The sequence below is a fragment of the Camellia sinensis genome, chromosome 7, assembly GCF_055761805.1.
Source record: "Camellia sinensis isolate YWXY chromosome 7, ASM5576180v1, whole genome shotgun sequence".
Taxonomy (NCBI): domain Eukaryota; kingdom Viridiplantae; phylum Streptophyta; class Magnoliopsida; order Ericales; family Theaceae; genus Camellia; species Camellia sinensis.
The window spans coordinates 114,089,567-114,115,352 of NC_138967.1; the positions used below are offsets into that span (position 1 = coordinate 114,089,567).

A 25,786-nucleotide genomic window follows, 5' to 3' on the forward strand; every position below is an offset into this window, starting at 1 on the left:
CTGGCAGAGCAGTCCATGTTTGGTACTTCTTTCAAAAAATCTATTTTCAAAAACGATTTGCCAGATTTGGACTTTTTAGTGATTTATCAATCTCACATTGCACATTGTGAGATCAGATTAAGAACCGTGACAATTTAAGTCCGAACTGTAGTGAGCCCAAATGAACAAAACGGATTTCCCTCCCGGGGCGTTCAGGGATGTCTACAGTGTGTAGAGGACAAGGTGTTGACACCTCCCAAACTAGTGTCGACACTAAATTCCAGCAAGCAAACCCCAGATTCAGCAATAGACAACGGTTGACACCTCCCAAATTGGTGTCGACCCTAAAGGCTAACAAGAAAAGGCAAGTGTTGACACCACCAAGATTGGTGTCGACCCCAGAACAAGATTTCTAAGTTTCCAAACAACTTTTCAACGTAAACAAGTGTGAAAGAACAATGCAACATGTTTAAATCGAATTATACTCCTCCAAACCAAGACATACAACCCCAAAAACTCCCAAAAAGAATAAAGGAATTAAATACGAATGAGAATCAGAGGCAAGAATAGTAATTCCTTTATTCAACTAGTTTTTCATTTCAATCAAATCCCAAATTAGATTTTTCCTGTAAAATACTCTTTCAAATTTATATAAAAAATCCAAAACAGTTTCAAATTTTCAACCAAGTTCAGAACTGGGTTCTTGCACGAGCTACCTTTCCCATTTATATCAAAATCAAAGTCAAACACAATGAAACAAAACAAACCCATTTCATATATATATATATATATATATATATATATGTATATATGGGGATGTATTTTCTGAATACCAACACGTGGCAAGGTGACGCCGACGTGTCAACCGAGGTACCACGTGTCCTGGTTGTGACGCCGAGGTTATCTTGGTGAGGCCGAGGTTATCTCCGAAGATATCGGAATCCGAGATAAGCAGATAATGGATAAGGGGCAAGAGTCCTAGAGTAAAGAGAAGACTTAGCCAAGATAAGGATAAAACTCTTAGGGAGTTTATCTTTATCTTTTGAAGAGTCCAAAGTCAATATTGAATTGGAGTCCATAGAAGTTAGACTTCTAGTGGGACTAGGATTGAGTAAACTATAAAAGAGAGGCACCCCCGTGGGTCTAAGGTACGCAGTTTTATGCTTTGAATAGTGAGTTCAGCACTTGATTATCTTTGAGAGATATACTGACTTGATCGTCGGAGTGCCCTTGGGTGGAAGAGCCACCGCCGGAGCCTTTTCTTTCTGTTACAGGTTTGCTGAAGCTATCTATTCTGCCGGTGCTCTCCAGCTGATTACTAGACGGGTAGTGTGGTCGGAAAATCACCCACATAATTTGGCGCCGTCTGTGGGAATCTTAGAAGAATAGATGGCCAATGACGGACAGAAGGAAAACATTGGGGGCGACACTCCTGCTGGGAGTGGCAGTCCAATTGACCTTGATGTTGAAGGAGACAACCACAATGCAGAAACTCATGACCAGAGCCACATCGAGAAAGACGTCGGCCAGGAGGGCAACACTTCGAAGAAGACAAACCAAGGCAAGTATTATAACGAAGATAACCTTCAGGTATGGAGGGATAGGTGCCTACGGAGGGATGAGGAAGTAAAAGACTTGGCGAACAAGTTGGCAGACCTGCAGTCAGTAGTCAACTTCATGATGCAGAACAATGTTATGCAGCCACCATACCCGCTGCAAGATACGCCGATGCCAGCAATTAATACCCAGAAGGGAGGAAGGAAAACAATTCCCGAAGCCCCTCAGCACACCAGGAACGGAAGGCACTCTCACCGACTTTCCAGGGAAGTCGGACGAGAGGAGCTGAGGCAAGAAGAGTCCCGAAGGACACATCACATGAAGGATCCGGGGCCCAAAGAACATCGGCATGTTCAAGGGCAAGCCCTCTGCTTTGACACAACCCATGGAGAAAGATCGAAACGGACCCACCATGAGGCCGAAAGTAGTGTGCCAAAAAGATTGAAGTCCAGAGATAGCCGAGCTCCAGGTAGGAGTAAAGAAGACTTGAGGGATTACCTCAAAAGGAAGCAACAAAATATTGAAGCCGAGGTAACTTCCCCAGTTAAGCCGAGGACACCATTCTAGGTGGAACTGGACAAATTTGAAGCGCCAAAGAGATTCAGTATGCCGAGGTTCCAAATTTATGATGGTAAGTCAGATCCCAACTTTCATGTTGGACTATACCTGAATTGAATGGCATTATATAGTGGGAACGAGCCGTTGCTCTGCAAAGTATTCCCCTTATCTTTTGGGGAAATTACATCTGATTGGTTCCATAAACTACCGAAGGGAAGCATAAAGACGTGGGAAGGCCTGGCCGAGATGTTTGTGGCCAGGTTTGTGAAGAATAAACTACAGCCCTTGAGGGTCGATGCCCTAATGGCTTTAAGAATCACCAAGGAAGAAGGCCTTAGGGCCTACGCGAAGAGATACTACGAGGTGTTCCATCGAATACCCGAATGCAACCAAGAAGCGGCGGTCGTGTCTTTCAAGAACGGCCTGAAAGATGACTGCCCACTACGGAAGTCTTTGGCAAAAACATTGCCAAAAAGCATGGAAGAACTCATGGCGAGAATCGAGAAGTATGCCAGAGCCGAGGAAGATACGTTGGGAAACAAAGAGATGAAGCAGGAGAAGGGAAACGGCTCACCGAAGCGAGGCCAAGGTAACAACGGGCCGACCAAACAAGAAATAGAATTGAAGGGTAAACAGGCAGTGACGACAGTGTTCCAAATCCCTATCCATAAAGTCCTGGATCAAATACGAAACCAACCCTATTTCAGGGCACCGACAAGAGCACCAGGGGAATTTATGGGAAGAAACGTTGGTAGGCACTGTGCTTACCACAATGAAGAAGGACATCCAACTCAGGGTTGTAGAGCCTTAAAAGCACACTTAGAAGACCTGGTAAGACAAGGCCACCTGAGGGACCTGGTCGATGAAGCCAGGACAAGGGAAGAACAGGCAAGATTGCCTCATGCACCAGCAGCAGCACCACCCCCAGCACAGCAACCACAGGCAGGAGGACCACGGGTGGTTAATGTAATCCACTCAAAAGTGAACGAAAGTGACATACGGGGAGAAACCCAAAGAGTAAAACACCTGCAGCATGTGAACCAGGTCGGACATAAAAGACCTTGGCTTGAAGAGTGCCAAGGACAGATGATAGCCTTCACTGAAGCTGACCTAGAGATGGTCCAGCATCCGCATAATGATGCCTTGGTAGTCTCCCTCCAGGTTGGGGAGTGCCAAGTGAAACGCATCCTAATATATCAAGGCAGCTCTTGTGACATCATGTGCGTTAGATGTTACAAGGAGCTAGGCCTTCACCCAGACGACATGGAGCAATCGAATGGCCCGATGGTCGGCTTCAATGGAACGCCGACGTGGCCACTGGGCGCAACAAGCTTGGAAGTACAAGCTGGCACTAAGAAGATCAGGACAGAATTCATGGTGATTGACACACCTTAACAATATAACATCATCTTGGAAAGACCATGGTTGCATGCAATGGGGGCAGTTCCCTCAGCATTGCATCAACTACTGCGGTTCCCAACAGAGCATGGGATTGAAGAAGTCAGAGGAGATCAACTGCAGGCAAAAAGTTGCTCCATGGCAGCAATAAAGTCTACTTGCAGCGTTCGAGAGCCAAAAGAAGCAGAAATTGAAAATGAGGACATGGAAGTACTATAAGACGTCGGCAAAGAACCAGCCGAGAAGAGCGAAGAGACACTAAAGAAAATCCTCGTCCAGGAGGGCGATGAAGAGCGCTTCTTTCTTCTCGGCTTTGGCTTAGCCAAAGAAGAAGAAAGGGAACTGGAAGATTTTTTGAGAACGAACATAGAGGTGTTCGCCTAGACACCTTATGAAATGCCTGGCATTGACCCCGAGGTCACTTGCCACAGACTGAATGTCGACAGGTCGGCAAAACCCGTGATTCAACGGGCCAGAAGACCGACGTTGATGCACGTTGAAGTAGTAGAAGAAGAAGTAGACAGACTTCTGGAGGCCAGGGCCATCCGAGAAGTTCCGACATGGCTGTCCAACACAGTAGTGGTGAAGAAGAAGAACGACAAATGGAGGGTCTGTGTAGACTTTACCAGCCTCAACAAAGCTTGCCTCAAAGACAGCTTTCCTCTGCCCAAGATTGACCAGCTAGTAGATGCTACTTCAGGGCATGAAAGGATGAGTTTTCTGGATGCATACAGGGGGTACCACCAGATTGCCATGTACCCTCCAGACGAGGAGAAGACCACGTTCATCACCCCTAAAGGCCTGTACTGTTACAAGGTAATGCCTTTTGGGTTGAAAAACACAGGAGCAACTTAGCAAAGGTTAGTAACAAAGATGTTCAAGCACCTAATTGGCAAAACGGTAGAAGTCTACATCGATGACATGGTCGTGAAGACCAAGGAATCTAACGGTCATCTTGCCGACCTAAAAGAGGTCTTTGATATACTCAAAACATACCGGCTCCGACTCAACGCATCAAAGTGCACGTTTGGAGTTGGATTAGGTAAGTTTTTAGGGTATCTGGTAACAAGAAAGGGCATTGAGGCCAGCCTAGACCAAATCAAGGCCATCCTAGAGTTGAAGAGCCCGACGTCGGCAAAACAGGTTCAGATGCTTACTGGAAGGGCCGCAGCCCTAAACAGATTCATCAGCAGAAGCTCAGATAAGTGCAGACCCTTCTTCAACCTGGTGAAAAAAGCCACAGACTTTCTGTGGACAGAAGAATGCGAAGCCGCTTTGACCGACCTGAAGAAGTACTTGACCACAACTCCGGTTCTTTCCAATCCAGAACCAGGGGAAGAACTGTTTTTGTACTTGGCAGTTTCAGAACACGCAGTCAGTGCAGTACTAATCCGAGAAGAAAAAGGGGAGCAAAAGGCTGTTTACTATGTAAGCAAAACCTTGGCCAACGCAGAAACAAGGTATCTACCACTGGAGAAATTAATGCTAGCCTTAGTAATGGCTTCAAAGAAGTTGAACCATTACTTTCAGGCGCAGAAGATTGTGGTCCTAACAGAGCATCCACTGAAGTCCTTATTGCAACTAGGAGACTTAACAGGAAGGATAGCAATATGGGCAGTAGCCCTGGGCCAGTATGACCTGGAGTTCAGGCCGAGAACAGCAATTATAGGCCAAGTTTTGGCCGACTTCGTGGCCGAATTCACGCCAGAATCCGTCGAACATCGGGCTCCGTTGAGCCAAGATGAACGACGTTCAAGCAAACAAGGAGAAGCCCAGCCTAAGGCTAAAGAGCAAAGGAAGGAAAAACTCAGACCCTGCAGCATCTACATCGGCGACTCATTCAGACTATTTGTCAATGGAAGTTCGAACCAACAAGGAGCGGGAGCAGGAGTACTACTGATATCACCAGATGGCGAAATAATAGAACAGTCCATCCGTTTGGGGTTCAAGGCCTCAAACAATGAAGCGGAATACGAAGCATTAATTGCAGGGCTAAAACTGGCAGCAGCAGCAGAAGCAGATGAGGTAATAGTTTTTTGTGATTCACAGCTTATTGTTAATCAGTCAACAGGAGAATTTGCAGCTAGAGATGAAAGGATGTCGGCATATGCAAAAGAGGTCATTAGATTGGCAGCCCTATTTCAGAACTGCCGACTACTCCAAGTTAGTCGAGATGACAACACCCACGCCGACGCATTGGCTAACCTGGCAAGTTCAATGCAGACTGGAAAAACAAGGACAATTATGCTCGACTATATGTCGGGCCCGAGCTGTAGACACCCCATTTTTGACCGTCCTCAAGACTTGGACGTCACCGTTCGAACACCCGGTGATCATCCATGTTTGTGTTCGTTTGGAGTTCCCGGAGGTCTCGGCTACGCGCCTTGCCTCAGGATCTCCGAACTCGACTGTTTAGTGTTTGGTTTTGCACCAAACACTTATGTTTTGCCTTGGAGGGGCAGGGAATACCTCGTGAGGCATCCCTACACATCACCGGCCATGGCCAGAGGCCATCGGCTGGTGTTTTGTTGCCATCGGCAATGTATATTGCCGGTCGGCATTCTTTGTTGCCGATCGGCAGTCCATTTTGTCAAAATGGCAATTTTGAGCAGCCGACTACAATTCATCTGCTTTTGCAGATATTTTAATACAGCTGTCTTGCATTTGGCTCCCCTCCATACACGTGTATGGAGGGATCTCTCTCTTTAGAAGCTTGTCTTGTAAGCTTTACAAGACAAAAAGCTCTATAAAGAGAGGTCTTCTCTCTTGTTAAAAGAGTTAGACATTTTAGACAACCATTTTAGGGTTTGAGTTCAAGGGTTAGGGTTTGTCTATATCCTAGCTCTATATCTCTCTTCCTCTTGTGTTTAGTGTGTGTGTTTAGGCTCACTATTGCACACAAACACATAGTGTTACACCTTTTCTTGGTTCTAAAGGACCAGAGGTCTGTTCTTGGAGTTTTGGGGCTAGTTTAAGCTCAAGGAAGCAGCTGGTCCACCGTTTGTGAAGAAGGTCTTCAAGGGTAAGAAGTTTGTCCCTTTATTCTCCAGTTTTGCATTGTATTTTTACCTACCTTGCAACTATTTTTCGGCTTTGCATATAACACATAAAAGTTCTGTTTTTAGGCCCTCTAAATAGTTTGTTTAGAGTGTTTTGTGGTTTGAGGTTGTTTGACCCCTCTTAAGCCTTGTAAGGCTCCATTTTGTGCCATTTTGTGTGAGCTCCGAGACCTTGGCGTTTGGGCCTCCTCACCACTGAAATCTTAAGGGATTTCAAAGGTGAGGATGGTGCCTTGAGGTCCCAAGAAGGAGAGGGCCACCCCCTCTCCTTGTTGTCCTTGAAAAGGACCATTTTTGGCCTCTTGAGGGAGCACCATGTTTAGGTTCATGTTGACCATGCCTTAGCTGATTTTTGTGCTTATTATGTCATAATATGCCTCTGTTTTTAGTTGGTTTTGGTACACCATGCTTGCTTAGCATATATGCCTTGTAATGCCATTTTGTTGCCTTAACATGCCTTAGGTTGTAAACCGTTGTTCTAGCATTCTGTAGGCTTAGCTTTGTGAAGCTTTCATGCTTATTTCGTCATGTTTAAGGTCTGTCCTTAGCCATTTTGGTCGACCATGGCATGCATTATATAGCCCCTTTGCATTTTTGGTTTGTTGGCCTTAAGTGTATGAGTGTGTTGCATGCATCACTTGCTTCGATTTAGTGGGTTGGGATCATTTTCCATGTTATTTCAATCCCTTTGATATGCTTGTATGCTTGCCTTGGAAACCTCTTTAATGCTTTGAAAGCTTATGTTGTGTGCTCCATGTTTTGGCTTTTGTGCATGCTTTCGAATTTGAGCCACTTAGATGCCATCTAGGGGGTCCCTTTGCATGGTCTAGGTCTGCCTTGGACCTGTTTTAAGCCTTCTTGGCCTTGTGAGGCTTGGTTGGCTTAGCCATGGTTTAAGTCCCCTTTGACTTGCTTTAAATGCTTGGACCATTTGCTTGCTAATGTTTGTCTTGTTTAAGTTGGTTTGGCACCTCTTATAGCATGATTTTCAAGGCTTATAATGCATGCCATACGTCCATGATTATTCCCTTTTAAGTGTGCTTAAAAGTTGTCCTTTGATGCTTAAGCGTTAGGCCTTAACATGTGCATGTGTGTATGTGTGTTTGGTCCCATTTTCTTAAGCTTTTGGCCACTGTTTTGGACCTAACTTAGAGCTGTCCAATTAGTGTGAGTCCATCCCTTGCATGCCATTCAAGTGTTGTTACATCATCCCATGTTTGCATGCTTTGGTTGCACATGTTACATGCTTGAAATCACTTGCATTCGCCTTGCATTCCACTGGTCAAGTTGCTAGCATGTTGCGTGATTGGATTACATCTTGCATGCTTTAATGGTTTGCATAATCGTGGCATGCTTGTTTGCTTTGTTGCTTAGTTTGTGTACCTAATGTGCATTGCATGTTTGTATGCTCTCTTTATGCCATGTTGCATATTAGCTAACATGCTTAGGTTGCATCGCATTGAACATGCATGCCTTGCCTCTTGAAGTAAAGTGATAGAGGTTGGGCCTTTATGTGCTTATTTGGTTTGCATTTCATTTGACATGAAAATGCACAACTTGGTCTCTTGGGCCATCACACATTGAAATGCGCGATTGATGGTCCGAGAACCAAGGACCATGTCCCTTTGAGTCATACACATGATAAGGGATAGGATTGGTGCATACATTGCTTGAATTGCATTGCCATGCTATGCCTTGCCCTCTGCTACTGTTGATTGCAGATTCTGCAGACATTTTTTGCCGACCGGCAGTGTTCAGTGCCGACCGGCAATCCATTGGTGGCCGATAGCTTCACCAACAGCCGATGATCACATACTACTGCCGGTGGCCATTCTACTCAGCCGGTGGTGTCTCCTAATGTCTAGGGAAGCAATTCTGAGACTTTGGCAGTCTTCAAAGAGGCAGAGCAGGGAAAACAGAGGCAGCCTATGCATGGCAGTGCACTTCCGAGCAAGACCCGAGCACGCGCGCATCGAACCCTCTTCCCGAAGCCCCTTTTATTGCTTTTCTTATGCTTAGTTAATTTGTTAATTAATTAGGTAATTTGTAATAATTAAATTAGCTTGCGAGTTAGTTGATTTGTATTATTCTTTCGGTCCCTCCGAGCGAGGGCGAACTTGTATTAAGTGTGGGTGCGTGTGTGCATGTCTTCCAACCCCCACTTCTTTCTCCCTTTTACTTACTTGCTTTGATGGTTAGTAATAGGTCATGTTTAATTTAGCATATCTTATGCCATGCATGCGTGCATCATTCATCAGTATTGCATGCACTGGGCTCGGCGCGTCATGCTAACTGCACTAGTATTTCAAATCTCACTTGAATACATGCTACTTATGCATTTTCACATGTCATTCATAGACTAGCCAGCCTACTCTAGTGACATTTCGTATGCGTTGCATTAGGCATTTGAACATGGACTTGGATCATACATTGATTGCTAACGAGTTCTTTGTTTTGGCAAGGAGTACGATGTAAGTATTTATGCTTTAGCATCCTTGCATGCGTGTGAGTGTTGCCATGATAGCATGATTATCATGAGGCTAGCTGCTTATGTGATATAACTGCTTGAATGCCTGTGGGTGAAGGTTGGATTGTCTGAGTTGGAATAGCTCATTGAAATCTGTGTTTTAGCCTACTTGCGAGTAGCAAATTCCAAAACATTTTTCCAAAACAAATCGGATATGCAATGCTTATTCCCAAATTAGGCAATCTAGTCTATACTTGTTTGCGGTGCGCATAACATAGAATTCTAGGCTAATAACCGGAATAAGAACACATAACGTTTTCAAAAGCGGATATCATGGTTAGTAGAGGCCGATCTTCGGATCGGGCGAGAGGGGGTGCTCATAGCTGACCTTCCCCAATCGTACCCAAGTTCCCGAGCCGAGGCAACTTTGGTGATGACGGACACGTGGCCTTAGGCAACGAGTCAGGGTTTCCTAAATTTCCCAAAATAAAATATTTAGGTGGTGACTCTGTATCTGGAAAAGCAGTCCATGTTTGGCACTTCTTTCAAAAAAATCTGTTTTTCTCAAAACGATTTGCCGGATTTGGACTCTTTGGTTCAGATTTAGAACCACAAACAAAATCGAGTCCGAACTGTAGTGCGGGGTCCCTCACGGGCGCGTGTCTACAGTTTCTGGCGACTCCACTGGGGATTTTAGAGAACTTGACTCGAACTCGTGATATCCTATTTTGATTTCATTTATGTGTTTCTTTGCATTGCATGTGCATTGGTGCACCTAGGACACCGTGTTTGCCATCTGCCATTCCTGAACGGTTTGGCCGAGGCTTGACTTTGTCAAAGCATGCCATAAGGCTGACCGGTTGTGGGCTCTGACAGTATGGGAACACAAACCTCGGTTTTACCGGGGCACCCTTTTTGACCATTCGACCTAGTGCATGTTCGGACCCATAGTGACCATTCCAAATTAGGACAGGTTGCTTACCCGATTATAGGTTGTTTGAAACTGCTGCGTGTATAGTGAAACCCTAGCTCCTGACAAAATAGGACAGGGAAACCCTACCCCAACATAGGGGTGTTTTGGCTCTCACTTATCTGCTATGTGCTTTAGAGTGTATCTCTACAGGAACGTACATACCAGTTTGCAAAATTGAGTATTAGGCCCGAGGGCACCAGTATCAGTATTGTTGAGAGATCAGTTATCTGCAGGTATCAAGTTCAGTTTTGGGAACAGTGGTTCTGGGGAACAGTGATCAGTAGTAGAGTGCAGTTGTTCGGCTACACCTGTGTTTGATCTATTTGGGCTGAAATGCTGTTTGTTTTTCCTTTCAAGGTTCAGAGGTTCGGAGAGTTGATACAGAGTAGCTAGTGTTCCCCCTTGCTGAGGTAAGACAGATATCTGATCCGTCAGTCACCGTTTAGTACAGCAGACTTATGATGACGCAGAATTCAGAAGAGATTATGATTATGACGGCTACGCTAGATCAAGGGATCACCCTGCAGGATGAAACCAATGTTGATGTATCGCATCTGCCCAGGTCGCCTGTCGCGCACCCTATCTGGACTCCCCAATTGTATCAGGCTCGCGAGCCCACCACATTCGAGCTGATGGGAATGATTGGTGACCTCCAGAGATCCGTGGCCGATCTGGCCTATGGAATGTCGGCTTCGCCGCCAACGGTACCGTATGCTGGGAATTTCATGCCACAGGAGCCCCCGCTACTGGGGCGGATTGTGATAGAGCTCAGTCAACCAGAGGTTGCCTCCAGCTACAGCAACGATGTGTCAGCAACAACCGGGCTTCGCCCTGAAGTAACAACCCAAACCCTTGACCAGGCCGAGGCCAGAGGCAAGAACAAAATGAAGGCAGATGCCGATCCCATTGAACAACTGCTGTGGGAAGTCGAAGCTTTGAAAGCCGGGGGGATGAACAAGCAACAGATATCTGCAGTTGTGGCAAAAACTGTGGAGGATGCTTTCCCCACTCCACCTGAGGGTAGTTCAAGTCAGTCAGAAAATCGGGATAGGCCCCGTCATGCCAGAACAGTTCCTCCTATTCCCAACCTTGCACCTGGGAAAGATCAGAAAGCTAAGGCAGTGCCTGCCGACCCTTTTGCTAGTGCGTCTAGTAAGAATGCTCAGACTTCAAAATACCTGTCTCGAGGGCGCAGGACCTTTCATGCTCTCTACATGCCTCTGTCTAAGGCACTTCAGATTCTTGCCGAAAGGGGGCACCTCAAACCCCTTGAACCTCGGCCTCTCCCGAAGAATCTCCCTCTCACACACGATGCTGCTTTGTACTGCGCGTACCACCAATAGACCGGTCACGCCACCGACAACTGTTTCCGCCTTCGCCATGAAGTGTAGGATCTGATCAATAATGAGGTCATTCTTCCACCTACCTCGGCGAAGTCTGTTACCACCGAGCTGTTGGACTTTGAGGATACTGCGAGTATGTGATCAGGGGTTGGACCACCTGCGGGCGGCGCTCGGTGTAGTTCAGATATGGCGTCTGGCATGCACTTTTGAGCATTTGTAAATGCAGTTGTGTAGCTTCTGGCTTGGGTTTTGAGTCAGTTCTCTGTTTTGTTTTTGAGTCTGCCTCTTTGCTTTGAGTCAGTCTTTTTGTTTTTGGGTCTGTCTTGTGGTACTGAGTCGGTCTCGTTGTATAGGATGACGAGTGATTCCGGGGCTGTTGCCTCGAACACTGTTTTTTGTATTTAAACTTTTTTTGCTTTCTTTTTGAATCTGTCTCTGCCGTGGAGCCAGTTATATCCGAGAAACCTGAATGAAACATCTGTGGCTATCATGTTTCCGTGCTTATTGTTTGTTTTGGGCTAGTTGTGCCAGAAAATTTGAATCAGACGGTCGTGCATTCCACCTGTTCTCTTGTGCCCTGAAAATCATTGCATTGACCTATGTTTTTCAAAACCTCTTTAACACTGCGGTAAAAAAAACGAAGAGGAAGGAATTCCTCCGGTTTTGCAAAAATTTGATCAATTGAGAGAAAGAGAGGCATGCTAAGCCCTTAATGAATAAAACCATGCTTGTTAGCGTGAGTACTGAGAAGGACCCTGGCTTGATCCAGATTAGTTCCACACTATCTTCGGTGCTAGCAATTTGTCGCTTTCTTAAAAACTTTCAAAAACAAATGTTTTACGCGGCCCTGTGAAGACCTGTGTGGGATCGCTCTTGAGATTGTGCAGCCTAGGATCGCTGTCAGCCTCAAGATTCGACCTGTTTGTGTTGAACCTTGAACTCATTCGGAACATTCAAAAGTCAACTGTCAGAGGAGGCCCGTGTGGCCAGTTTTGAAGTAGCCCTCGAACAAGAGGCACCAAAGTCGAATCAAAAGATGAGATCTCACCAGAAGAAGCTCGTGGAGCAGCCATGGTGGATTCTTCTGCAAATCATTACAATAGCCGTTCTCCTAGACACAGAGAGGCTTCAACTTCAAAAACCATTTGGCATGGACTTGTTACACTTTTACCCTTTTGAGAGGCTCGCTGGGCCGAAAACCCGGAAGGGCGACCCAGGCAAAAGTTAGAGCAAGAGAAAAATACAAAAAATGCAAAAAAAGAGAATAAATAAAATAATAATAAAAAAAAAATCAAAAAAAAAGAAATGAAAAGAAGCTCGCAAGGTCGAAAACCCGCATCGGGCACCTTGGCAAAAGTTAGAGCCTGAAAAGTGAAGGTTAAAATACCCGAGTGTACCTTAACCGGAACTACGTAAGACTTGATTCCCATGTTTGGGATACGTAGGCAACTTCATCATGAAGTCCAGCCCCCAACGCTTTCATAGCATCTCAGTCCATACAATGGTTTCGATTTCATCCCAAAGTCCAGTCGCCAACACTTTCAAAGTGACTGTGTCCATATATTGATTACGACTGTCTTCGTCATCTCCGTGTCCAAGAGTTCGACCACCACCAACGAAGACTGTTTGTGGACTGCTGCGGCATCATCCAAACAAGGGGCAGCTTTCCGTTGCCATGATGTCGCCGTTCAAACCAGGGGCAACTTTCCATTGCCATCCACCCCTTTCAAGCCAGGGGCAATTTTCCATTGCCTCCGATCCGAGGTTGCGCATCTCAAAGAGTAAGTTCCATGCTCGTTGAGCATTGACTGTTTGCAAAATAGTTTTTGAAAATTTTTACTGAGGTTGACTATTTTCTCGAAAACTATTCCATTTTCCAAAACTGGACCATTTTCTTGGACCCAAAAAGGAAAATTTTCAGTGCTTATAGCCTGACTTGCATGGTTTTCAAATCAAAAATCGAACAAGTACGTTAATCCGACTCTCATCTTGATCAAAACTGTTTTAGTAGAAAACCAAAACAAAAATGGTCAAAATGATGAACTAGGGGCACAGTTGAGTCAGGCGTTCTGTCTTTCCCCCGTCGTCAACATACTTGCCAGGAGGGCACTCTACCCACTAGAAGAAATAGCTGTGAGCTAACGGCATTGGGCATGAACCCGCAACTTCCTATTCATTCATTAATCACCTTGGGGAGGGACGAAAAATGAGAGAATAAAGAATAGAGAGGTGTAAGTTGAGAGAAAAAGTGAGCCAAAGGGTTTTGAGAGAAAAACTGAGCTTGAGTGCCAGAGTGATGTGAGAATCACAAGTGAGAAAAGGGTGGGAAACAATACCTAGAGAAACTGGCTCCTCGTGATCTGAGGTCCCCCGTTTTCGTTAACGCGTCTGTATGTCGTGTCTTTTGTTTTGTTTACCTCAACCTTTGTTTTAGGTCTTTTCCGAGCGTGTCTCGTTGTGGTTAGGTTGTGTACCCTTTTGTTTGAGTCCTCCCCGCTGTGTTCGGTTGTAGGCTCGATACCCCGGTTGAAAATCCCTTTTTATTTCGAAAATCGTTTATGCTCAGAATGCTGTGCCATTCTCTACATCTGTGCGAAACAGAAGAAGAAGAAAAATTCGGGGCATCTGAGCGTGCTTTAACTCCAACTGGTTCCATCTTTGTGTTCTGTCTTGTCAGATTGGGCCGTTTGTTCAGGATTTGCTGTGTGCAGAATGAACAGAGTGTAGAGTTAGGGGCTGTATGCAGACTAATCCCCAACAGAGTATGGGCTGTACGTTCAGTTTGAGCAGTGTGTTGCTTGGGTTGTTTTGGTTATGAAGTCGTTTGGTTATCTGATCATTACCGTACAAATGCTCATTTTTTTCAGACAACAGGTCAATTCTATTTACATTGAGGTGTAACGTGATGCAATGCAATACATGAGATATGTAAATGTAACACTTTTTAAGCAAAAAGGTTGTTCATTTCATTATCTTTTTCGAGTACATAGCTTTGAAAACAAAAATCTGCCTGCGGCAGTACAGGGTAATCTAACTACCAGCAAAGAAAAAAGGAAAAAGAAAAAGTGCAAAAAAGAAGAAAAACAGCAATCTGGATCATTATCAGTAGTCTCGGGCCTGGGGATCTGTCCTCACCCTCTTCCTGGACGAAGGTCTAGGGGCATCGTCATCAGCACCGTCGTTTGAGCCTGAGTCTGAGTCGTCTCCAACCTCCTCAGATGACCCGGCCTCTGCCTCTGCCTCGGACTCGTCATCATCATCGTCGTCATCGTCAGGGGTCGGCGCCCGAGAGCTACTCCCAACATGAACACGCCCCCCCTGGTACGGGGACGTACAGTGTCTCCACGCCCTCCTCGAGCAGGAATAGAGGGCCCAACCGGAGCACCACCCACCGGAGGAATCTGGAAGGGAGGCTGAAAAGCACAAAAGGCAAATACATCATAATACTGTGAGCAGTGTATCAGTGCAGAATGCAGTGTATGAGTACAGTGTGTGAATGCCGTGGGCAGTTTATCAGTGCAGAATGCAGTGTATGGGTACATTGTATGAATGCCGTGAGCAGTTTATCAGTACAGAGTGCAGTGTATAAATGCAGTGTATGCAGTGTATCAGATGCTGTGAGATCAATGTGTCAGGTGTTGTGTCGTGCATCAGACTACGTGAATTAGCTTATGAATGGTTTGAGACCGTCGTCAGAAGAACATACCGAAATACTGTAGAGGGCCAGGAGGTCGAAGGTCCGCTATAGCATCCCCATCATGGAGGCATTCAACTCCACGGACTGCTGGGTGTACTCAGAGGACGCCTGCAAGAGTACAAGATGCATCAGTATTCTGCGGAATATCAAATAAACTGAAATGAAATACCAATGCAAGATGCAAAATGAAGTAATACATACCGGAGGCAAGTTGGGGATACCGGCTAACTCATGACCAGCCGGAGGAGGAGCAAAGGGGATCTGGTAGGTCGCCCCATCCTGCCCTCTGTATGTTAGTAAAGTGGGCAGAGCAGGCCAGCTGGTCCCCCGCCCTCTCTGAACTCCACCCCTGCCGCGGACTCGAGCTCTCCTCAACGCTCCTACTCCAGCCTCCGCTCCCACTCCAGCTACCGGCGCCGCTGGCCTCTCTCCCTCAACTCGATGGCCACCACTCAAGGGTCGCATAATGTAGGTCCGGACGTACTCTGTGTAGTCGCCCTCGCCTCTGTGATGCTCTGCACCCCAGCCGACGGTGTAATCCCTCATCTCTTGGGCGACGAACCTCTCAGTATCTCTCATATGGGCGGGAGGTGGACCCGGCACTATCTGCTCCGATAAACCCAGGGTCTGACGCAAGAAACGCTCGCCCAGGTACCAAACTCGACAGACCGGGCCCTCCAACAGAATCCGGCAACGGGCAGTCTCCCTTGCGCCCTCATAATGATCCCTCACCACGGCCGGCAACGGAGCCCAAGGCTGCCAAGTGATCTGAAAGTGACATGCAATTTGTTATCTATCGTTATTGAAATATGCAGTGAAAAGCAAAGCTCAGATAAATTCTGAAATAAAACATACCTCGGCAGGGGTGATAGTGTCGAAGTAGCGGCGAAAGAAGCTAAATGTCTCTCGTGGCCTCCGCACGCATCTTCCGTCGAAGCGTCGCGAGAACAGGATGACGAGGGGGGTCTCCGTGTCTGGCACGGGTGCAAGCCTGGGAAAGTAGGCATAGACCCACAACTGCAGAGAAAACATCAATATGATTATCAGATAAGAGCGGAATGCAAAATAAAACAGGAATAATAGGGCCACATATTGTGCAGTGTGTTGCGCAGACAGTGTATTGTGTACAGTGTACAATGTGAGCAGTGTACAGTCAGTGTAAAGCAGGTGGATGTGTGTGCCGTGTGTGCAGTATACAATTAGTGAAAAGTAGACTACAGTGTGTGCAATACAGAATACAGTACAGAGTACAGAAGATAGAAAAGCAGAAATGAAAAGCAGGAAAGAAATGTACCTCCCAAGCACGCTAGTAGCCCCCGAGCAACTGTCCGCTGCCATGGGAAGCCGAGCTCATATACCCGTAGAGTGTGGCCAGAGCGGCGCCACCCCAATCATAGTGCAAGATCTGTCTGACATCCACCAGTGCACTAAGCAGGCAGAGGGGCATGGTGTTCGCCCGGTCGGCAAAAATGGTCGTCCCCAGCAGGAACATGAGAAAGCCGCGCGCATATCTCTCCACGGCCTCCTGAGTCATCGGAGTCCCCTCCACCAACGCGGGCTGGACCCTGAACTGCACCTTGAACCAGGAGTAACAAACAAAGCCTGGACGGGCGAGAGGTGGCACCTCGCCAAGCAGATGGATCTGAGCGGCAGTCCACTCGTCCATATCAGTGTCGAAGGGGATCGGATCACCCCCTACCCTGATGCCTGTGAGCATCGAGAAATCATAGGGAGTCATCGTCATGTCTCCCGTCGCAGATAGATGGAACGAGTCGGTGGTGTCCCACCATCTCTCCGCTAGAGCAGCAAGGAGAGGCCTGCTCGCGGTGAGTCTGGATAATCCCCTGCAGAAAGCGCCGAAGCCCGCCTGGTCCACAATGTGGCGAACCGCGTCGGGAAGCTCAGCATACTAGTCCCGAGCGACAATGTTCCCATACCCGCGGACAGTATGGGAATCTCCCTGTTTTCAAACAGATAATTGCGAGGCAATATTCAAAACGCAGTTTTAAGAAGCATACAAGTATACAGCATGTGTGCATGTTTTCAAAATCAAACAGACGTTGGGTGCTGGTGTGCTTATAGTGAACTACAACGTGTGACGTGTCAGCGTGTTGGCGTGGTTCAGTACAAATATAGCATGTGTGCAAGCTTTTCAGATTCAAACAGATATCGGGTATCGGTGTGATTGCAATAAACTACAGTGTGTGCAGTGTATACTGTGTTGGTATGTTTGGGTGATTCAGGGTCAGTGCAGTGTGTGTGCATGTGTAAGTTTCAAACAGATATCAGTTGCCAGTATGGTTGCGATCAACTACAGTGCACAGTGTGTCAGTGTATCTGAGTCAAGTAGTTAAAGAATGTAATCAGCTATGGCAGTTTTTATATTCTACATTGCAGAAAATAAAACAGAGAAAGGAATGTTACCTCGGAAGCACCGAAGGATAAGTGAGATGTAGGCTCACGCAGGAGGAGCTCTGGTGGCATCGCTCTGTCAAAACTCCGAAACTGGCGAAGTCCGTCAGGAGGTAGCACATGAATCGCCGGCCGGTAGGTCGCCGGGTCGAACGGGCGGACGCTCAACGGGAGGAGCTCAACCTCGGGATCCATCTCGTGATCCGGGGAAGTCCCGCCCTGTGGAATATCGTCGGCCATGTCAAAAATGGTGAGAAAATAGCCGGAAAAGGGAAAACCGGGCGAAAATGTGGAAAGTCAACCGGAAGGTCAACCCGAGAGGGTGAAAAGTGGCCCAAGAAGCCGGGAAGTGAAAAGGGCACGCAAGTCGAGAGAAACTCGAGGGGAATAAAACCCAAAAGGTCAAAACGGCAAAGGAAGCACCGAAATGAAGAAATATTCAGATGAAAACGTTCGAAACGTGAAGGTATTCGCGAATCGGACAACGAAACGGGGGCTAGAACGCACGAAAATGAGAGAATCGAAGGAGGAAAACACTCTAGAGAGAGAGGGAGAGGATTTTCGAGCAAAAGGAAGTGAACAAAATAGGGCTAGAAGCCCTATTTTAAAAGACCTGTAGCGAAATGACAGAACTGCCCCGATACAGGGACTTTTTGCTGGTCGGCCACACTCTTTGCCGGTCGGCAAAATAGTGTGCCAATGGAAATGGTATGATGGCCGATGGACGGCCGGTGATGCATTTTGATGGCCGGTGGACATCCGGTGGTCTCCTACAGTGATTTTGGAGCCTCCTACACCCTTGTTTGAGTTATGTGTGGGGTCCAGGGCCTTTAGTGCTCAAAACAATGCAAAACAGTGCATTTTCGATGCTCAACCGGCCTCCGTTTTGACCTCGGGTCGTGTCTTCTGTGCGTGGCACTCGAATTCGTGCAAGGTGTATCCTTTCCATATCCTTTTGGCTTTTACAAAACTCAAAAGTTGCCCCATGTGCATCACATGTCAATCGCACTGTCTTGTGCACTCGCGTTGTCTAAACGCATCGCGCGGTTTTGCGCATCTCATTGCATTTTGCATGCATTCAATCTTGCTTACTTGCGTAGACCACATGTTTTATTTGCGTAGACCGCATACTTTCTTTGCGTAGACCGCATACTTTCCTTGGGTGGACCGCATGTTTTTCTTGCGTAGACCGCATGTTTGTTTAAATTCATTATTTGTGTAGACCGCATACTTTCTTTGCGTAGACCGCATGTTTTACTTGGGTAGACCGCATGTTTTGCTTGCGTAGACCGCATGTTTGCAATCAATTTCATTACTTGCGTAGACCGCATGTTTTGCCTGCGTAGACCGCATGTTTGTTCAAATTCATTACTTGCGTAGACCGCATGTTTTGCCTGCGTAGACCGCATGTTTGTTCAAATTCATTACTTGCGTAGACCGCATGTTTTGCCTGCGTAGACCGTATGTTTGTTCAAATTCATTACTTGCGTAGACCGCATGTTTTGCCTACGTAGACCGCATGTTTGTTCAATTTCATTACTTGCGTAGACTGCATGTTTTGCTTGCGTAGACCGCATGTTTGTTCAAATTCATTACTTGCGTAGACCGCATGTTTTGCCTGCGTAGACCGCATGTTTGTTCAAATTCATTACTTGCGTAGACCGCATGTTTGTTCAAATTCATTACTTGCGTAGACCGCATGTTTGTTCAAATTCATTACTTGCGTAGACTGCATGTTTTGCCTGCGTAGATCGCATGTTTGTTCAAATTCATTACTTGCGTAGACCGCATGTTTTGCCTGCGTAGACCGCATGTTTGTTCAAATTCATTACTTGCGTAGACCGCATGTTTTGCCTGCGTAGACTGCATGTTTGCAATCAATTTCATTACTTACGTAGACCGCATGTTTTGCTTGCGTAGACCACATGTTTGCAATCAATTTCATTACTTGCATAGACCGCATGTTTTGCCTGCGTAGACCGCATGTTTGCAATCAATTTCATTACCTGTGTAGACCGCATGTTTTGCTTGCGTAGACTGCATATTCTGCTTGCGTAGACCGCATGCTTATAATGAACTTCATTGCTTGCGTAGACCGCATGCTTATGATCAATTTCGTTGCCTGCGTAGACCGCGTGCTCCACTTACATGTCTGTGCCTTCACAGCATTGTTATGCTTCCGACTTGCTTTGCGTTGTCACGCATTTCTAAGTACACGAATGTGCATGTTGTTAATCACATTGTACCTGTTAAGTTTGTTTCCTTTGTAGGCACGATATTGTATGTACGGTTCATTTAAGGTTGGTGCAACCAGATGAACCGGACAGGTATGATATGCTCCGAGTGAGCCATATCGAGACCTTTGACGGTCTAGGAGACCTTAAATCCTTGGAAGGTGCAAGACCTTTGACGGTCTACGAGACCTTAAATCCTCTGAAGGTGCAAGTCCTTCGGTGTTTGTCGTGCCCGAACGACTTTTGATAAGTTGCATTATACATGTATTTCAAGCGACTCGCGTCGTCGCATATTCAAGATCATGTGCATCTTAAAAGTCACGCGTTGTCGCTCACTTCGAAGTCATGCATCATCATGCATTTGCATTTCAAAAAACAAAAATAAAACAAAAAAATATAATTGCATTGTCATGCATCATCGTAAATAGTTGCATTGTCATGCACCATCGTAAATAGTTGCATTGTCATGCATCATTGTGATATAGTGTACATTGCATTGTAGCTTGCATGCATTCACTGCATCACCTCCGCCTATGGCTTGCGCCTTTCCATGTTGAGCTTGGTCTGGTATGTGCCCATACTTTTTACGTCGAAACATAGTTCAGTAGACCGTTCTATGTTAGACACCGCTTGTATGTGTACATACCTTTCCTAGGCAAGATTTGGTTTGGCCCGTAGGCCATATCCATTGTATCTATTTCCATTCCATTGCATATTTGTAGATATTGCATTGTAATTTGCATGCATTCACTGCATCACTTCCATCTATGGCTTGCGCATTTCCATGTTGAGCTTGGTCTGGTATGTGCCCATACTTTTTACGTCGAAACATAGTTCAGTAGACCGTTCTATGTTAGACACGGCTTGTATGTGTACATGCCTTTCCTAGGCAAGATTTGGTTTGGCTCGCAGGCCATATCCATTGTATCTATTTCCATTCCATTGCATATTTGTAGATATTGCATTGTAATTTGCATGCATTCACTGCATCACTTCCATCTATGGCTTGCGCCTTTCCATGTTGAGCTTGGTCTGGTATGTGCCCATACTTTTTACGTCGAAACATAGTTCAGTAGACCGTTCTATGTTAGACACGGCTTGTATGTGTACATGCCTTTCCTAGGCAAGATTTGGTTTGGCCCGCAGGCCATATCCATTGTATCTATTTCCATTCCATTGCATATTTGTAGATATTGTATTGTAATTTGCATGCATTCACTGCATCACTTCCATCTATGGCTCGCGCCTTTCCATGATTGAGCTTGGTCCGGTATGTGCCCATACTTCTCGTGTCGAAGCATAGTTCAGTGGACCGTTCTATGTTAGACGCGACTTGTACGTGTACATGCCCTTCCTAGGCAAAGATTTGGTTTGGCCTGCGTGCCTTATCCATCGTATCTTTTCCATTCCAGTGCACATTGCATTATAATTTGCATGCATTCACTGCATCGCCTTTCATCTATGGCTTGCACCTTTCCATGTTGAGCTTGGTCCGGTATGTGCCCATACTTCTTGTGTCGAAGCATAGTTCAGTGGACCGTTCTATGTTAGACGTGGCTTGTATGCGTACATGCTTTGCCTAGGCAAGATTTGGTTTGGCCCGCGTGCCATATCCATTGCCATTTCCCCAGCATTTTCATTATATATTACATTGTAGTGTAATTGTTGCATCCAGCATTAGGATCGTAGTCCTTTCCCCAGCGGGTCGCTTCCCCACCTTTGTCACCCCCCCAATACTTGTTCTTGTGTCCGTCTACATTACTCATAGTTCAGTTGGCTGTTCTATGGTAGACAGACTTGTTACCTCCATCAATTTATTTGACATAGGTGTGGTTTCGAACTGCTCATGATTGGATCATGATTCAATTGCTTTGCATATAGTTTGCATTGTTTCAATTACATCGCTTCCTCATTTGCATTCTTTATACATAGTTTTATATATATTGCATATCATCTTGTATTCATTTTGCATGTTATGCATGTTGCTAATAACATCGTACCTGATGAGTTGTTTTCTTTACAGGCACGATATTGTATGTACGGTTCATTTGAGACTGGTGCAACCAGACGAGCCGCACAGGTATTGTATCCTCCGAGTGAGACGTATCGAGAATTGCATGATTCTCTTACATCCTTTCTGCATTGTAGTGTAGTTCGGTGTATGCCAGCTTAAAACTGTTGCATGTGTGCTTCGTTACAGTTTTTCTTTGCATGATCATAAGTTATGCTCGGCTTCGTGCATTGTCTTGCTTTTTGCCCCTGTCTTCGGGCGCATACCTTGTTTGTCTTGCATGTTTGTCTAAGTCTTCAGCCTTGTCAAAAATAGGTCGTCTCTGGGCTTTGACATTCACTCCCGTCATTGTTATGACTTTCGAGTTCTGTCAAAGAGGGGCAACTGTAGACACCGCATTTTTGACCGTCCTCAAGACTTGGACGTCACCGTTCGAACACCCGGTGATCATCCATGTTTGTGTTCGTTTGGAGTTCCCGGAGGTCTCGGCTACGTGCCTTGCCTTAGGATCTCCGAACTTGATTGTTTAGTGTCTGGTTTTGCACCAAACACTTATGTTTTGCCTTGGAGGGGCAGGGAATACCTTGTGAGGCATCCCCACACATCACCGGCCATGGCCAGAGGCCACCGGCTGGTGTTTTGTTGCCATCGGCAATGTATATTGCCGGTCGGCAGTCCATTTTGTCAAAATGGCAATTTTGAGCAACCGACTACTGTTCATCTGCCTTTGCAGATATTTTAATACAGATGTCTTGCATTTGGCTCCCCTCCATACACGTGTGTGGAGGGATCTCTCTCTTTAGAAGCTTGTCTTGTAAGCCTTACAAGACAAAAAGCTCTATAAAGAGAGGTCTTCTCTCTTGTTGAAAGAGTTAGACATTTTAGACAGCCATTTTAGGGCTTGAGTTCTAGGGTTAGGGTTTGTCTATATCCTAGCTCTATATCTCTCTTCCTCTTGTGTTTAGTGTGTGTGTTTAGGCTCACCATTGCACATAAACACATAGTGTTACACCTTTTCTTGGTTCTGAAGGACCAGAGGTCTGTTCTTGGAGTTTTGGGGCTGGTTTAAGCTCAAGGAAGCAGCTGGTCCACCATTTGTGAAGAAGGTCTTCAAGGGTAAGAAGTTTGTCCATTTATTCCTCATTTTTGCATTGTATTTTTACCTACCTTGCAACTATTTTTTGGCTTTGCATATAACACATAAAAGTTCTATTTTTAGGCCCTCTAAATAGTTTGTTTAGAGTGTTTTTTGGTTTGAGGTTGTTTGACCCCTCTTAAGCCTTGTAAGGCTCCATTTTGTGCCATTTTGTGTGAGATCCGAGACCTTGGTGTTTGGGCCTCTTCATCACTGAAATCTTGAGGGATTTCAGAGGTGAGGATGGTGCCTTGAGGTCCCAAGAAGGAGAGGGCCACCCCCTCTCCTTGTTGTCCTTGAAAAGGACTATTTTTGGCCTCTTGAGGGAGCACCATGTTTAGGTTCATGTTGACCATGCCTTAGCTGATTTTTGTGCTTATTATGTCATAATATGCCTCTGTTTTTAGTTGGTTTTGGTACACCATGCTTGCTTAGCATACATGCCTTGTAATGCCATTTTGTTGCCTTAACATGCCTTAGGTTGTAAACCGTTGTTCTAGCATGCTTTAGGCTTAGCTTTGTGAAGCTTTCATGCTTATTTCGTCATGTTTAAGGTTTGTCCTTAGCCATTTTGGTCGACCATGGCATGCATTATATTGCCCCTTTGCATTTTTAGTTTGTTGGCCTTAAGTGTATGAGTGTGTTGCATGCATCACTTGCTTCGATTTAGTGGGTTGGGATCATTTTCCATGTTATTTCAGTCCCTTTGATATGCTTGTATGCTTGCCTTGGACACCTCTTTAATGCTTTGAAAGCTTATGTCGTATGCTCCATGTTTTGGCCTTTGTGCATGCTTTCAAATTTGAGCCACTTAGATGCCATCTAGGGGGTCCCTTTGCATGGTCTAGGTCTGCCTTGGACCTGTTTTAAGCCTTCTTGGCCTTGTGAGGCTTGGTTGGCTTAGCCATGGTTTAAGTCCCCTTTGACTTGCTTTAAATGCTTGGACCATTTGCTTGCTAATGTTTGTCTTGTTTAAGTTGGTTTGGCACCTCTTATAGCATGATTTTCAAGGCTTATAATGCATGCCATACGTCCATGATTATTCCCTTTTAAGTGTGCTTAAAAGTTGTCCTTTGATGCTTAAGCGTTAGGCCTTAACATGTGCATGTGTGTATGCGTGTTTGGTCCCATTTTCTTAAGCTTTTGGCCACTGTTTTGGACCTAACTTAGAGCTGTCCAATTAGTGTGAGTCCATCCCTTGCATGCCATTCAAGTGTTGTTACATCATCCCATGTTTGCATGCTTTGGTTGCACATGTTACATGCTTGAAATCACTTGCATTCGCCTTGCATTCCACTGGTCAAGTTGCTAGCATGTTGCGTGATTGGATTACATCTTGCATGCTCTAATGGTTTGCATAATCGTGGCATGCTTGTTTGCTTTGTTGCTTAGTTTGTGTACCTAATGTGCATTGCATGTTTGTATGCTCTCTTTATGCCATGTTGCATATTAGCTAACATGCTTAGGTTGCATCGCATTGAACATGCATGCCTTGCCTCTTGAAGTAAAGTGATAGAGGTTGGGCCTTTATGTGCTTATTTGGTTTGCATTTCATTTGACATGAAAATGCACAACTTGGTCTCTTGGGCCATCACACATTGAAATGCGCGATTGATGGTCCGAGAACCAAGGACCATGTCCCTTTGAGTCATACACATGATAAGGGATAGGATTGGTGCATACATTGCTTGAATTGCATTGCCATGCTATGCCTTGCCCTCTGCTACTGTTGATTGCAGATTCTGCAGACATTTTTTGCCGACCGGCAGTGTTCAGTGCTGACCGGCAATCCATTGGTGGCCGATAGCTTCACCAACAGCCGATGATCACATACTACTGCCGGTGGCCATTCTACTCAGCCGGTGGTGTCTCCTAATGTCCAGGGAAGCAATTCTGAGACTTTGGCAGTCTTCAAAGAGGCAGAGCAGGGAAAACAGAGGCAGCCTATGCATGGCAGTGCACTTCCGAGCAAGACCCGAGCACGCGCGCATCGAACCCTCTTCCCGAAGCCCCTTTTATTGCTTTTCTTATGCTTAGTTAATTTGTTAATTAATTAGGTAATTTGTAATAATTAAATTATCTTGCGAGTTAGTTGATTTGTATTATTCTTTCGGTTCCTCCGAGCGAGGGCGAACTTGTATTAAGTGTGGGTGCGTGTGTGCATGTCTTCTAACCCCCACTTTTTTCTTCCTTTTACTTACCTGCTTTGATGGTTAGTAATAGGTCATGTTTAATTTAGCATATCTTATGCCATGCATGCGTGCATCATTCATCAGTATTGCATGCACCGGGCTCGGCGCATCATGCTAACTGCACTAGTATTTCAAATCTCACTTGAATACATGCTACTTGTGCATTTTCACATGTCATTCATAGACTAGCCGAGCCTACTCTAGTGACATTTCGTATGCGTTGCATTAGGCATTTGAACATGGACTTGGATCATACATTGATTGCTAACGAGTTCTTTGTTTTGGCACGGAGTACGATGTAAGTATTTATGCTTTAGCATCCTTACATGCGTGTGAGTGTTGCCATGATAGCATGATTACCATGAGGCTAGCTGCTTATGTGATATAACTGCTTGAATGCCTGTGGGTGAAGGTTGGATTGTCTGAGTTGGAATAGCTCATTGAAATCCGTGTTTTAGCCTACTTGCGAGTAGCAAATTCCAAAACATTTTTCCAAAACAAATTGGATATGCAATGCTTATTCCCAAATTAGGCAATCTAGTCTATACTTGTTTGCTGTGCGCATAACATAGTAATTCTAGGCTAATAACCGGAATAAGAACACATAACGTTTTCAAAAACGGATATCATGGTTAGTAGAGGCCGATCTTCGGATCGGGCGAGAGGGGGTGCTCATAGCTGACCTTCCCCAATCGTACCCAAGTTCCCGAGCCGAGGTAACTTTGGTGATGACGGACACGTGGCCTTAGGCAACGAGTCAGGGTTTCTTAA

At 45.6% G+C, this 25,786-nt stretch overlaps 1 protein-coding gene across 1 annotated transcript; it reads right to left on the reverse strand.

Moving 5' to 3' along the window:
- Positions 1 to 14,275: 14,275 nt before the first annotated feature.
- On the reverse strand, positions 14,276 to 15,994 carry LOC145794747 (uncharacterized). The gene is made up of 4 exons (XM_082877117.1): positions 15,887 to 15,994; positions 15,233 to 15,799; positions 15,041 to 15,139; positions 14,276 to 14,747 (listed from the first exon to the last, which is right to left on the reverse strand). The coding sequence occupies exons 2-3, from the start codon at positions 15,608 to 15,610 to the stop codon at positions 15,077 to 15,079; spliced, it is 441 nt and encodes a 146-aa protein (XP_082733243.1). The 5' UTR covers positions 15,611 to 15,799; positions 15,887 to 15,994; the 3' UTR covers positions 14,276 to 14,747; positions 15,041 to 15,076.
- Positions 15,995 to 25,786: the final 9,792 nt, after the last annotated feature.